The 13,666-nt window shown below is 36.9% G+C and overlaps 1 protein-coding gene across 2 annotated transcripts in view; it reads left to right on the top strand.

Annotated features, from left to right (window-relative positions):
- Nucleotides 1-13,666, top strand: part of LOC143234813 (dol-P-Man:Man(5)GlcNAc(2)-PP-Dol alpha-1,3-mannosyltransferase-like) — a 46,269-nt gene that overhangs the window by 12,986 nt on the left and 19,617 nt on the right. For both annotated transcript variants that reach the window (XR_013018810.1, XM_076472454.1), the window contains exons 3-4: nt 2,789-2,936; nt 5,706-5,866. Coding sequence is in view for 1 of the 2 variants with exons in the window: in XM_076472454.1 (XP_076328569.1) it covers nt 2,789-2,936; nt 5,706-5,866 (309 nt within the window). In the remaining variant the exon portion in view is untranslated. The remainder of the gene's footprint in view (nt 1-2,788; nt 2,937-5,705; nt 5,867-13,666) is intronic.

Genomic DNA, 13,666 nt, shown 5'->3' with positions numbered 1-13,666 from the left:
TCAAAATATTGTGTTCGTGAAACTAATGACATCCCTAACAGATGTGGTCAATATTGTGTTCGGGAAACTAATGACAGCCCTAACAGATGTGGTCAATATTGTGTTCGTGAAACTAATGACAGCCCTAACAAATGTGGTCAATATTGTGGTCTTGAAGTTAATGACATCCCTAACAGATGTGGTCAATATTGTGGTCTTGAAGTTAATGACAGCCCTAACAGATGTGGTCAAAACCTGTAATATATCTTTGTTTTTGCAATAATAATATGTAATAAAGATTTAAAGGGTGTATTAGTTTTATTAATAATAACATTTTTAAAAAACCTTAATTAAGCATGTGTGTTGAAAAACACCATTTCTGAGATTGGTACCATTCACTAAATTATCATCAGACCATTCCAAAAATACTGTAACTACCTTGTAGAGGGGGCAGTTTGAATACTGTAACTACCTTGTAGAGGGGGCAGTTTGAATACTGTAACTACCTTGTAGAGGGGACAGTTTGAATACTGTAACTACCTTGTAGAGGGGGCAGTTTGAATACTGTAACTACCTTGTAGAGGGGGCAGTTTGAATACTGTAACTACCTTGTAGAGGGGACAGTTTGAATACTGTAACTACCTTGTAGAGGGGACAGTTTAATTACTGTAACTACCTTGTAGAGGGGACAGTTTGAATACTGTAACTACCTTGTAGAGGGGACAGTTTAATTACTGTAACTACCTTGTAGAGGGGGCAGTTTAATTACTGTAACTACCTTGTAGAGGGGGCAGTTTGAATACTGTAACTACCTTGTAGAGGGGACAGTTTGAATGCTGTAACTACCTTGTAGAGGGGACAGTTTGAATACTGTAACTACCTTGTAGAGGGGGCAGTTTGAATACTGTAACTACCTTGTAGAGGGGACAGTTTGAATGCTGTAACTACCTTGTAGAGGGGACAGTTTGAATACTGTAACTACCTTGTAGAGGGGGCAGTTTGAATACTGTAACTACCTTGTAGAGGGGGCAGTTTGAATACTGTAACTACCTTGTAGAGGGGGCAGTTTGAATACTGTAACTACCTTGTAGAGGGAGAAGTTTGAATACTGTAACTACCTTGTAGAGGGGACAGTTTGATTACTGTAACTACCTTGTAGAGGGGACAGTTTGAATACTGTAACTACCTTGTAGAGGGGGCAGTTTAAATACTGTAACTAGCTTGTAGAGGGGGCAGTTTGAATACTGTAAGTATCTTGTAGAGGGGACAGTTTGAATGCTGTAACTACCTTGTAGAGGGGACAGTTTGAATACTGTAACTACCTTGTAGAGGGGGCAGTTTGAATACTGTAACTACCTTGTAGAGGGAGAAGTTTGAATACTGTAACTACCTTGTAGAGGGGACAGTTTGATTACTGTAACTACCTTGTAGAGGGGACAGTTTGAATACTGTAACTACCTTGTAGAGGGGGCAGTTTAAATACTGTAACTACCTTGTAGAGGGGGCAGTTTAAATACTGTAACTACCTTGTAGAGGGGGCAGTTTGAATACTGTAACTACCTTGTAGATGGGGCAGTTTAAATACTGTAACTACCTTGTAGAGGGGGCAGTTTGAATACTGTAACTACCTTGTAGAGGGAGCAGTTTGAATACTGTAACTACCTTGTAGAGGGGACAGTTTGAATACTGTAACTACCTTGTAGAGGGGACAGTTTGAATACTGTAACTACCTTGTAGAGGGGACAGTTTGAATACTGTAACTACCTTGTAGAGAGGACAGTTTGAATACTGTAACTACCTTGTAGAGGGGACAGTTTAATTACTGTAACTACCTTGTAGAGGGGGCAGTTTAATTACTGTAACTACCTTGTAGAGGGGGCAGTTTGAATACTGTAACTACCTTGTAGAGGGGACAGTTTGAATGCTGTAACTACCTTGTAGAGGGGACAGTTTGAATACTGTAACTACTTTGTAGAGAGGACAGTTTGAATACTGTAACTACCTTATAGAGGGGACAGTTTGAATACTGTAACTACCTTGTAGAGGGGACAGTTTGAATACTGTAACTACCTTGTAGAGGGGACAGTTTGAATACTGTAACTACCTTGTAGAGGGGGCAGTTTGATTTTTCTAATATTTGTTTTTAAATGTTTATTAAGTCAACAACATTCATTACTATTTACTCTTTGTTGTGATTATTATTGTACTTTGAAACAAATATGAGAGTTTTAGTTCTTCATGCTGAAGTGATTATTCTAATCAGAATGCATCTTCTAAGACTGGTGTAATAAATTAATTAGAATTGATTCCATAACAATATTCTTGTGGTCAAGTCCTCATTATACATGTATTTCTGCTTCATTGTTTTGGTAGTTTTGAACAGTTGATGTTTTTCTAACAAACTTTCAGATAAAAGTCTGTCTGTGGAATATTATTTATTTCTATGTATCCAGCAAGGTTCGTCTACATATTGTGTGGAATATTTATTTATTTCTAGGTATCCAGCGGTGTTCGTCTACATATTGTGTGGAATATTTATTTATTTGTAAGTATCCAGTAGGGTTCCTCTATGTATTGTGTGGAATATTTATTTATTTCTAGGTACCCAGCAGGGTTCATCCACATATTGTGTGGAATGTTTATTTATTTCTAGGTACTCAGCAGGGTTCGTCTACATATTGTGTGGAATATTTATTTATTTCTAGGTACCCAGCAAGGTTCGTCTACATATTGTGTGGAATATTTATTTATTTCTAGGTACCCAGCAAGGTTCGTCTACATATTGTGTGGAATATTTATTTATTTTTAGGTACCCAGCAGGGTTTGTCTACATATTCCTTGTGCTGTACTACCTTACTGGTCATGGAATTAATATCTATGTGGCACAGTACATTTTTGCTTTGTTATATCTTCTGACACTACTTCTAGTTTTCAGGATATATGCAAAGTGTAAGAAAGTGAGTATCGTTAGGATTTATAAGTGTAGTTATTAGATATTAACTGTAGATGTTCCTGTTTCTAATTGTTTCATGTAATAACTTGATTACAAGACTAACTACTTCAAATTTTTAATTGGTCAACACAATATTTACAAGAATATGTGACAGGTTTAACCAAGTTGGCTAAATTTGAATATTCCAAGCATTACATACAGTGCTGTTTATTCAATGTTTGTTGTTATTAAGAATCAAAGAACAGCGAGTTTTAATACTATTTTATTATATACAAGTAACTTCTTCCTGTTGTAATCAGTATGAACTTAGGCATGGAGCTAATATTTAACATTTAGGTTAACTCGAATAGAGAAAATATCTGTGTTTTACTTCTGGAATGTGGCTCATCCTTTGGAAAGTGAAAATAACTTGATGGATTGTTAGACTTAATGTATAGACTTTAAATAAATCTCTTGAAGTAAACAAGACATGCCAGGAATACTTCTAATTTCCAAACACTTGTCATTTTCAAATAGAAATATAGATCTAACCACAAAGTTGTCACGAAGGAACACAACACAACAATGTGTTATAACAAGTAACACATGAAGAATTGTTGAAATAACACTTTCTCCTTGAACGTTATCTAGAAATGTTTCATCAAATTTTTTTTTCCCTTCTACTATAACATATATTACAAGAATGTGGTATGTAGTTCTCCATATATATGTAACACATGTAGTAAATTTTCTTTCTCATTATGCTTGCTTCACTGAAGAAATTTAAAGAAGTCCATAATACTTTTCTTAAACGTTTATTTGATTTTTGGAAAGAAGTTTTATACATTAGTGTTACATGTCAGTGTTGACACATTGGAAAGAAGTTTTATACGTTAAAGTGTTATACATCACTATTGAAACTTTGGAAAGAAGTTTTATGAAGTTAATGAAAATGTGAATTTGAGATTTTCTGTTTTAATATATTATAATAAAAAATATTTCATTATTTAAAAGAGAATTTTCTTTAATAAATGTTGTATGTTTTCTTTCCATCTTGTACATGAAATGAAGTGTAAAACATTTATGACTATTAGTGTCTGTAGGTTAAATGTAAAACATTTATATGACTGTAACCATGCTTAGGTTAAATATGAAACACTTGTGGTACTGAAACCATGTTTATGTTAAATGTAAAACATGCACATTACTGTAACCATGTTTATGTTAAATGTGAAACAGACATGTTACTGTGACCGTGCTTAGGTTAAATGTAAAACAGACACGTTACTGTGACCGTGCTTAGGTTAAATGTAAAACAGACACGTTACTGTGACCGTGCTTAGGTTAAATATAAAACAGACCGCGTTACTGTGACCGTGCTTAGGTTAAATGTAAAACAGACACGTCACTGTGACCGTGCTTAGGTTAAATGTAAAACAGACACGTCACTGTGACCGTGCTTAGGATAAATGTAAAACAGACACGTTACTGTGACCGTGCTTAGGTTAAATGTAAAACAGACACGTTACTGTGACCGTGCTTAGGTTAAATGTAAAACAGACACGTTACTGTGACCGTGCTTAGGTTAAATGTAAAACAGACACGTCACTGTGACCGTGCTTAGGTTAAATGTAAAACAGACACGTCACTGTGACCGTGCTTAGGTTAAATGTAAAACAGACACGTCACTGTGACCGTGCCCAGGTTAAATGTAAAACAGACGCGTTACTGTGAGCGTGCTTAGGTTAAATGTAAAACAGACCGCGTTACTGTGAGCGTGCTTAGGTTAAATGTAAAACAGACCGCGTTACTGTGAGCGTGCTTAGGTTAAATGTAAAACAGACCGCGTTACTGTGAGCGTGCTTAGGTTAAATGTAAAACAGACCGCGTTACTGTGAGCGTGCTTAGGTTAAATATAAAACAGACCGCGTTACTGTGAGCGTGCTTAGGTTAAATGTAAAACAGACCGCGTTACTGTGACCGTGCTTAGGTTAAATGTAAAACAGACCGCGTTACTGTGACCCGTGCTTAGGTTATATGTAAAACAGACCGCGTTACTGTGACCGTGCTTAGGTTAAATGTAAAACGAACCGTTACTGTGACCGTGCTTAGGTTAAATGTAAAACAGACCGTTACTGTGACCGTGCTTAGGTTAAATGTAAAACAGACCGCGTTACTGTGACCGTGCTTAGGTTAAATGTAAAACAGACCGCGTTACTGTGACCGTGCTTAGGTTAAATGTAAAACAGACCGCGTTACTGTGAGCGTGCCAGGGTTAAATGTAAAACAGACCGCGTTACTGTGAGCGTGCTTAGGTTAAATGTAAAACAGACACGTTACTGTGAGCGTGCTTAGGTTAAATGTAAAACAGACCGCGTTACTGTGAGCGTGCTTAGGTTAAATAAAACAGACCGCGTTACTGTGAACGTGCTTAGGTTAAATGTAAAACAGACACGTTACTGTGAACGTGCTTAGGTTAAATTAAAACAGACACGTTACTGTGAACGTGCTTAGGTTAAATGTAAAACAGACACATTACTGTGACCGTGCTTAGGTTAAATGTAAAACAGACACGTTACTGTGACCGTGCTTAGGTTATATGTAAAACAGACACGTTACTGTGACCGTGCTTAGGTTATATGTAAAACAGACACGTTACTGTGATCGTGCTTAGGTTAAATGTAAAACAGATACGTTACTGTGACCGTGCTTAGGTTAAATGTAAAACAGACATGTTACTGTAACCATTCTATGTTAACACCTCTTGTACTGAAATAAATATTTTAATATCCAGGTTCCTCCCTATGCTCTGATATTCATGTGCTGCACATCGTACCGTATCCATTCTATTTATGTGCTTCGTCTTTTCAATGACCCAGTGGCAGTTGTTTTATTTTATTGTGCTCTGAATTTTTTTATATCTTCGAAGTGGACGACTGGAGCCATTTTTTATAGGTATAAAATGTTTTTACCTTTTGTTTCTCTGACATATTAATATTTCCCATAAGAGCCAGATACAAATTAGCAACAACCAATTAAGTCAAACAAATATATTATTACAGAATTTCATGAGTACCTTTTAAAAAGAGTAAAGTACCATCGTAGTATTGAATAGGTTGTGATAATAATGAAAAACATCTCATTAATGTTCCTGTGAGAACTATGAACGAGTCTCAATGTATTTTGGTAAGCTTTACTGAGAGCTGTGGCTGATCTTTGCTTTACCATTCTGGTTAGTTTCATTTATTGAAGAATAACTACTATATAAAACTGAACAGTTGTAAAGTGAGTTGGTTTGAAGGTAGTCAAGTTAGACTTTTCATGGGTCCTTAAGTACGTCTTGTCACTTGCCGCCTAACACACGAATAATTGTACCTCCACGTTACATCCAACATACTCATGTACATGGAAAAACGTACAAATTAGTGTTGATGTTTAGGAACAAATTGAAATAAGTTTGTTGTCACTAAAAATGAGTTTGACCACAAAAATTGTATTTGTAAGGATACCATGGGTGTAAAATATGTAAATGTTCACATGGCAGCCCCAGGCCAAGCTTTTATTCCACATATAACCAGTCTACATAAGTGATAGAACTTATATATTTATCACAAGTATGGATTATTGACCCACAGGCTTGTTAACCAGTCTACATAACTGACAGACTAATGTTTGTGACATTAAAAATAATGTGATTTAATTCAGGATATGAAACAACATGCAATCTCTGGATAAATTATCCAGTATATCTAACAAAGCAAAAACAGAATAATATCTTGACATTTGGAACCATGTTACAGAAGAGAAATACTGGAAAGTCTGGATTATTTCACCCAATTATGACTGTTTAACCTTGTGTGGGCTTTTTTTCAACTATGACTTTTTAACTTCACATGTGGGCATTCTTTCTTTATTAACTGGGGTATGTATAGGAACTTATATTTACATAGACCTGTCACTTCACAATTTCACATTACTTATTATATGTAATTTTAAATTCTACTGAATGCCACCAGGTTTTTCAGCAGGTTCACTAACAGTCTCCTAATGACAACTCTGTGGCTAAATATATATAGCTGCTTTAGTCAGGGAAGAGTCTAACGTGATCTTTCCAACATTTACCCAGGGTGATCAGGATCAATCTGTAACCACATCCTGGTAATTTTGGCTGTAGGTTTCAAAGAGATGTACCCAGTCTTGCATACAACTTATTAGACAGCATGAATAGGACCATCCCAGTTTTACCATTATAGAGTATATGTAGATGGAACTCTTCAGTATGGCTTACAAACATTACACCCATCATATCTGACTGTGGGTGTTTATTCCTGTTTTCTGGACTGTAATGGTAAAAGGAAGTCTTCAATATTGCTTAAGATAACCTCACAAACATTACACCCATCATATATGACTGTTGGTGCTTGTTTATTCCTGTTTTCTGGACTGTAATGGTAAAAGGAAGTCTTCAATATTGCTTAAGATAACCTCACAAACATTACACCCATCATATCTGACTGTAGGTGTTTATTCCTGTTTTCTGGACTGTAATGGTAAAAGGAAGTCTTCAATATTGCTTAAGATAACCTCACAAACATTACACCCATCATATCCAACTGTGGGTGTTTATTCCTGTTTTCTTGGCTGTAATGGTAAAAGGAAATCTTCAATATTGCTTAAGATAACCTCACAAACATTACACCCATCATATCTGACTGTAGGTGTTTATTCCTGTTTTCTTGGCTGTAATGGTAAAAGGAAGTCTTCCATATTGCTTAAGATAACCTCACAAATATTACACCCATCATATCTGACTGTGGGTGTTTATTCCTGTTTTCTGGACTGTAATGGTAAAAGGAAGTCTTCCATATTGCTTGAGATAACCTCACAAATATTACACCCATCATATCTGACTGTGGGTGTTTATTCCTCTGAAGGCAGGTGCATTATCACTTGTTTTTAACTTTTCCTCCTCCTGGTGACACTTTTGTGGATGTCCATATAAGAATAACATATAGGCAAGAAATTATAGCTTAGAATTACATTTATATCTAAAATACACATCATGCATATGATTAAAAATTTGGTCACAAAATTCCTTCATGTGGGATTGCTGTATTAAACTACTCTACTGGGTGCAGTGGTTTATCACTTTGCTATATTAAACTACTGGCTACAATGGTTTATCACTTTGCTGTATTAAACTACTCTACTGTCTTCAGTGGTTTATCACTTTGCTATATTAAACTACTCTACTGGCTGCAGTGGTTTATCACTTCACTGTATTAAACTACTCTACTGGGTGCAGTGGTTTATCACTTTGCTATATTAAACTACTCTACTGGCTGCAGTGGTTTATCACTTTGCTATATTAAACTACTCTACTGGCTGCAGTGGTTTATCACTTTGCTGTATTAAACTATCTACTGGGTGCAGTGGTTTATCACTTTGCTATATTAAACTACTCTACTGGCTGCAGTGGTTTATCACTTTGCTGTATTAAACTACTCTACTGGCTGCAGTGGTTTATCACTTCACTGTATTAAACTACTCTACTGGCTGCAGTGGTTTATCACTTTGCTATATTAAACTACTCTACTGGCTGCAGTGGTTTATCACTTTGCTATATTAAACTACTCTACTGGCTACAGTGGTTTATCACTTTGCTGTATTAAACTACTCTACTGGCTGCAGTGGTTTATCACTTCACTGTATTAAACTACTCTACTGTCTTCAGTGGTTTATCACTTCGCTGTATTAAACTACTCTACTGTCTTCAGTGGTTTATCACTTTGCTATATTAAACTACTCTACTGGCTGCAGTGGTTTATTACTTTGCTGTATTAAACTACTCTACTGGCTGCAGTGGTTTATCACTTTGCTATATTAAACTACTCTACTGGCTGCAGTGGTTTATCACTTCACTGTATTAAACTACTCTACTGGCTGCAGTGGTTTATCACTTCACTGTATTAAACTACTCTACTGGCTGCAGTGGTTTATCACTTCACTGTATTAAACTACTCTACTAGCTGCAGTGGTTTATTACTTTGCTATATTAAACTACTCTACTGGCTGCAGTGGTTTATCACTTCACTGTATTAAACTACTCTACTGGCTGCAGTGGTTTATCACTTTGCTATATTAAACTACTCTACTGGCTGCAGTGGTTTATCACTTCACTGTATTAAACTACTCTACTGGCTGCAGTGGTTTATCACTTCACTGTATTAAACTACTCTACTGGCTGCAGTGGTTTATTACTTTGCTGTATTAAACTACTCTACTGGCTGCAGTGGTTTATCACTTCACTGTATTAAACTACTCTACTGGCTGCAGTGGTTTATCACTTCACTGTATTAAACTACTCTACTGACTGCAGTGGTTTATCTCTTCACTGTATAAAACTACTCTACTGGCTGCAGTGGTTTATCACTTCACTGTATTAAACTACTCTACTGGGTGCAGTGGTTTATCACTTCACTGTATTAAACTACTCTACTGGGTGCAGTGGTTTATCACTTTCCTATATTAAACTACTCTACTGGGTGCAGTGGTTTATCACTTCACTGTATTAAACTACTCTACTGGGTGCAGTGGTTTATCACTTTGCTATATTAAACTACTCTACTGGCTGCAGTGGTTTATCACTTTGCTATATTAAACTACTCTACTGGCTGCAGTGGTTTATCACTTTGCTGTATTAAACTACTCTACTGGCTGCAGTGGTTTATCACTTCACTGTATTAAACTACTCTACTGGGTGCAGGGGTTTATCACTTTGCTATATTAAACTACTCTACTGGCTGCAGTGGTTTATCACTTCACTGTATTAAACTACTCTACTGGGTGCAGTGGTTTATCACTTCGCTGTATTAAACTACTCTACTGGGTGCAGTGGTTTATCACTTTGCTATATTAAACTACTCTACTGGCTGCAGTGGTTTATCACTTCACTGTATTAAACTACTCTACTGGCTGCAGTGGTTTATCACTTAAAAGTATTAAACTACTCTACTGGCTGCAGTGGTTTATCACTTCACTGTAATAAACTACTCTACTGGCTGCGGTGGTTTATCACTTTACTGTATTAAAGTATTCTACTGGCTGCAGTGGTTTATCACTTTGCTGTATTAAACTGCTCTACTGGCTGCGGTGGTTTACCACTTCACTGTATTAAACTACTCTACTGGCTGCGGTGGTTTATCACTTCACTGTATTAAACTACTCTACTGGCTGCGGTGGTTTATCACTTTGCTATATTAAACTACTCTACTGGCTGCAGGTGGTTTATCACTTCACTATATTAAACTACTCTACTGGCTGCAGTGGTTTATCACTTCACTATATTAAACTACTCTACTGGCTGCAGTGGTTTATCACTTCACTGTATTAAACTACTCTACTGGCTGCGGTGGTTTATTACTTCACTGTATTAAACTACTCTACTGGCTGCAGTGGTTTATCACTTCACTGTATTAAACTACTCTACTGGGTGCAGTGGTTTATCACTTTGCTGTATTAAACTACTCTACTGGCTGCAGTGGTTTATCACTTCACTGTATTAAACTACTCTACTGGGTGCAGTGGTTTATCACTTTGCTATATTAAACTACTCTACTGGCTGCAATGGTTTATCACTTTGCTATATTAAACTACTCTACTGGCTGCAATGGTTTATCACTTTGCTGTATTAAACTACTCTACTGGCTGCAGTGGTTTATCACTTCACTGTATTAAACTACTCTACTGGGTGCAGTGGTTTATCACTTTGCTATATTAAACTACTCTACTGGCTGCAGTGGTTTATCACTTTGCTATATTAAACTACTCTACTGGCTAAAGTGGTTTATCACTTCACTGTATTAAACTACTCTACTGGCTGCAGTGGTTTATCACTTCGCTGTATTAAACTACTCTACTGGCTACAGTGGTTTATCACTTCACTGTATTAAACTACTCTACTGGCTGCAGTTGTTTATCACTTTGCTATAATAAACTACTCTACTGGCTGCAGTGGTTTATCACTTTGCTGTATTAAACTACTCTACTGGCTGCAGTGGTTTATCACTTCACTGTATTAAACTACTCTACTGTCTTCAGTGGTTTATCACTTCGCTGTATTAAACTACTCTACTGTCTTCAGTGGTTTATCACTTTGCTATATTAAACTACTCTACTGGCTGCAGTGGTTTATCACTTTGCTATATTAAACTACTCTACTGGCTGCAGTGGTTTACCACTTCACTGTATTAAACTACTCTACTGGCTTCAGTGGTTTATCACTTCACTGTATTAAACTACTCTACTGGCTGCAGTGGTTTACCACTTCACTGTATTAAACTACTCTACTGGCTGCAGTGGTTTATCACTTCGCTGTATTAAACTACTCTACTGGCTGCAGTGGTTTATCACTTTGCTATATTAAACTACTCTACTGGCTGCAGTGGTTTATCACTTCACTATATTAAACTACTCTACTGGCTGCAGTGGTTTATCACTTCACTGTATTAAACTACTCTACTGGCTGCAGTGGTTTATCACTTCACTGTATTAAACTACTCTACTGGCTGCAGTGGTTTATCACTTCACTGTATTAAACTACTCTACTGGCTGCAGTGGTTTATTACTTTGCTGTGTTAAACTACTCTACTGGCTGCAGTGGTTTATCACTTCACTGTATTAAACTACTCTACTGGCTGTAGTGGTTTATCACTTCACTGTATTAAACTACTCTACTGGCTGTAGTGGTTTATCACTTTGCTGTATTAAACTACACTACTGGCTGCGGTGGTTTATTACTTCACTGTATTAAACTACTCTACTGGCTGCAGTGGTTTATCACTTCACTGTATTAAACTACTCTACTGGCTGTAGTGGTTTATCACTTCACTGTATTAAACTACTCTACTGGCTGTAGTGGTTTATCACTTTGCTGTATTAAACTACACTACTGGCTGCAGTGGTTTATTACTTCACTGTATTAAACTACTCTACTGGCTGCGGTGGTTTATCACTTCACTGTATTAAACTACTCTACTGGCTGCGGTTGTTTATCACTTCACAATATAAAACTACTCTACTGGCTTCAGTGGTTTATCTCTTCACTGAATTTATCTACTGAACTGGTTTCAGTGGTTTATCACTTCACTGTATTAAACTACTCTCCTGGCTGTAGTGGTTTATCACTTTGCTGTATTAAACTACACTACTGGCTGCAGTGGTTTATCACTTCACTGTATTATACTACTCTACTGGCTGCAGTGGTTTATCACTTCACTGTATTAAACTACTCTACTGGCTGCAGTTGTTTATCACTTCGCAATATAAAACTACTCTACTGGCTTCAGTGGTTTATCACTTCACTGAATTTATCTACTCAACTGGTTTCAGTGGTTTATCACTTCACTGTATTAAACTATTCGACTGGCTGCAGTTGTTTATCACTTCACTGAATTTATCTACTCAACTGGTTTCAGTGTTTTATCACTTCACTGTATTAAACTACTCTACTGGCTGCAGTGGTTTATCACTTCACTGTAATAAACTACTCTACTGGCTGCAGTAGTTTATCACTTTACTGTATTAAAGTATTCTACTGGCTGCAGTGGTTTATCACTTTGCTGTATTAAACTGCTCTACTGGCTGCAGTGGTTTACCACTTCACTGTATTAAACTACTCTACTGGCTGCGGTGGTTTATCACTTCACTGTATTAAACTACTCTACTGGCTGCAGTGGTTTATCACTTTGCTATATTAAACTACTCTACTGGCTGCAGTGGTTTATCACTTCACTATATTAAACTACTCTACTGGCTGCAGTGGTTTATCACTTCACTGTATTAAACTACTCTACTGGCTGCAGTGGTTTATTACTTCACTGTATTAAACTACTCTACTGGCTGCAGTGGTTTATCACTTCACTGTATTAAACTACTCTACTGGGTGCAGTGGTTTATCACTTTGCTGTATTAAACTACTCTACTGGCTGCAGTGGTTTATCACTTCACTGTATTAAACTACTCTACTGGGTGCAGTGGTTTATCACTTTGCTATATTAAACTACTCTACTGGCTGCAATGGTTTATCACTTTGCTATATTAAACTACTCTACTGGCTGCAATGGTTTATCACTTTGCTGTATTAAACTACTCTACTGGCTGCAGTGGTTTATCACTTCACTGTATTAAACTACTCTACTGGGTGCAGGGGTTTATCACTTTGCTATATTAAACTACTCTACTGGCTGCAGTGGTTTATCACTTCACTGTATTAAACTACTCTACTGGGTGCAGTGGTTTATCACTTCGCTGTATTAAACTACTCTACTGGGTGCAGTGGTTTATCACTTTGCTATATTAAACTACTCTACTGGCTGCAGTGGTTTATCACTTCACTGTATTAAACTACTCTACTGGCTGCAGTGGTTTATCACTTCGCTGTATTAAACTACTCTACTGGGTGCAGTGGTTTATCACTTTGCTATATTAAACTACTCTACTGGCTGCAGTGGTTTATCACTTCACTGTATTAAACTACTCTACTGGCTGCAGTGGTTTATCACTTAAAAGTATTAAACTACTCTACTGGCTGCAGTGGTTTATCACTTCACTGTAATAAACTACTCTACTGGCTGCAGTAGTTTATCACTTTACTGTATTAAAGTATTCTACTGGCTGCAGTGGTTTATCACTTTGCTGTATTAAACTGCTCTACTGGCTGCAGTGGTTTACCACTTCACTGTATTAAACTACTCT

This window comes from Tachypleus tridentatus, chromosome 12 (genome assembly GCF_004210375.1).
Source record: "Tachypleus tridentatus isolate NWPU-2018 chromosome 12, ASM421037v1, whole genome shotgun sequence".
Taxonomy (NCBI): domain Eukaryota; kingdom Metazoa; phylum Arthropoda; class Merostomata; order Xiphosura; family Limulidae; genus Tachypleus; species Tachypleus tridentatus.
This window is presented reverse-complemented; position numbering and strand designations above follow the sequence as displayed.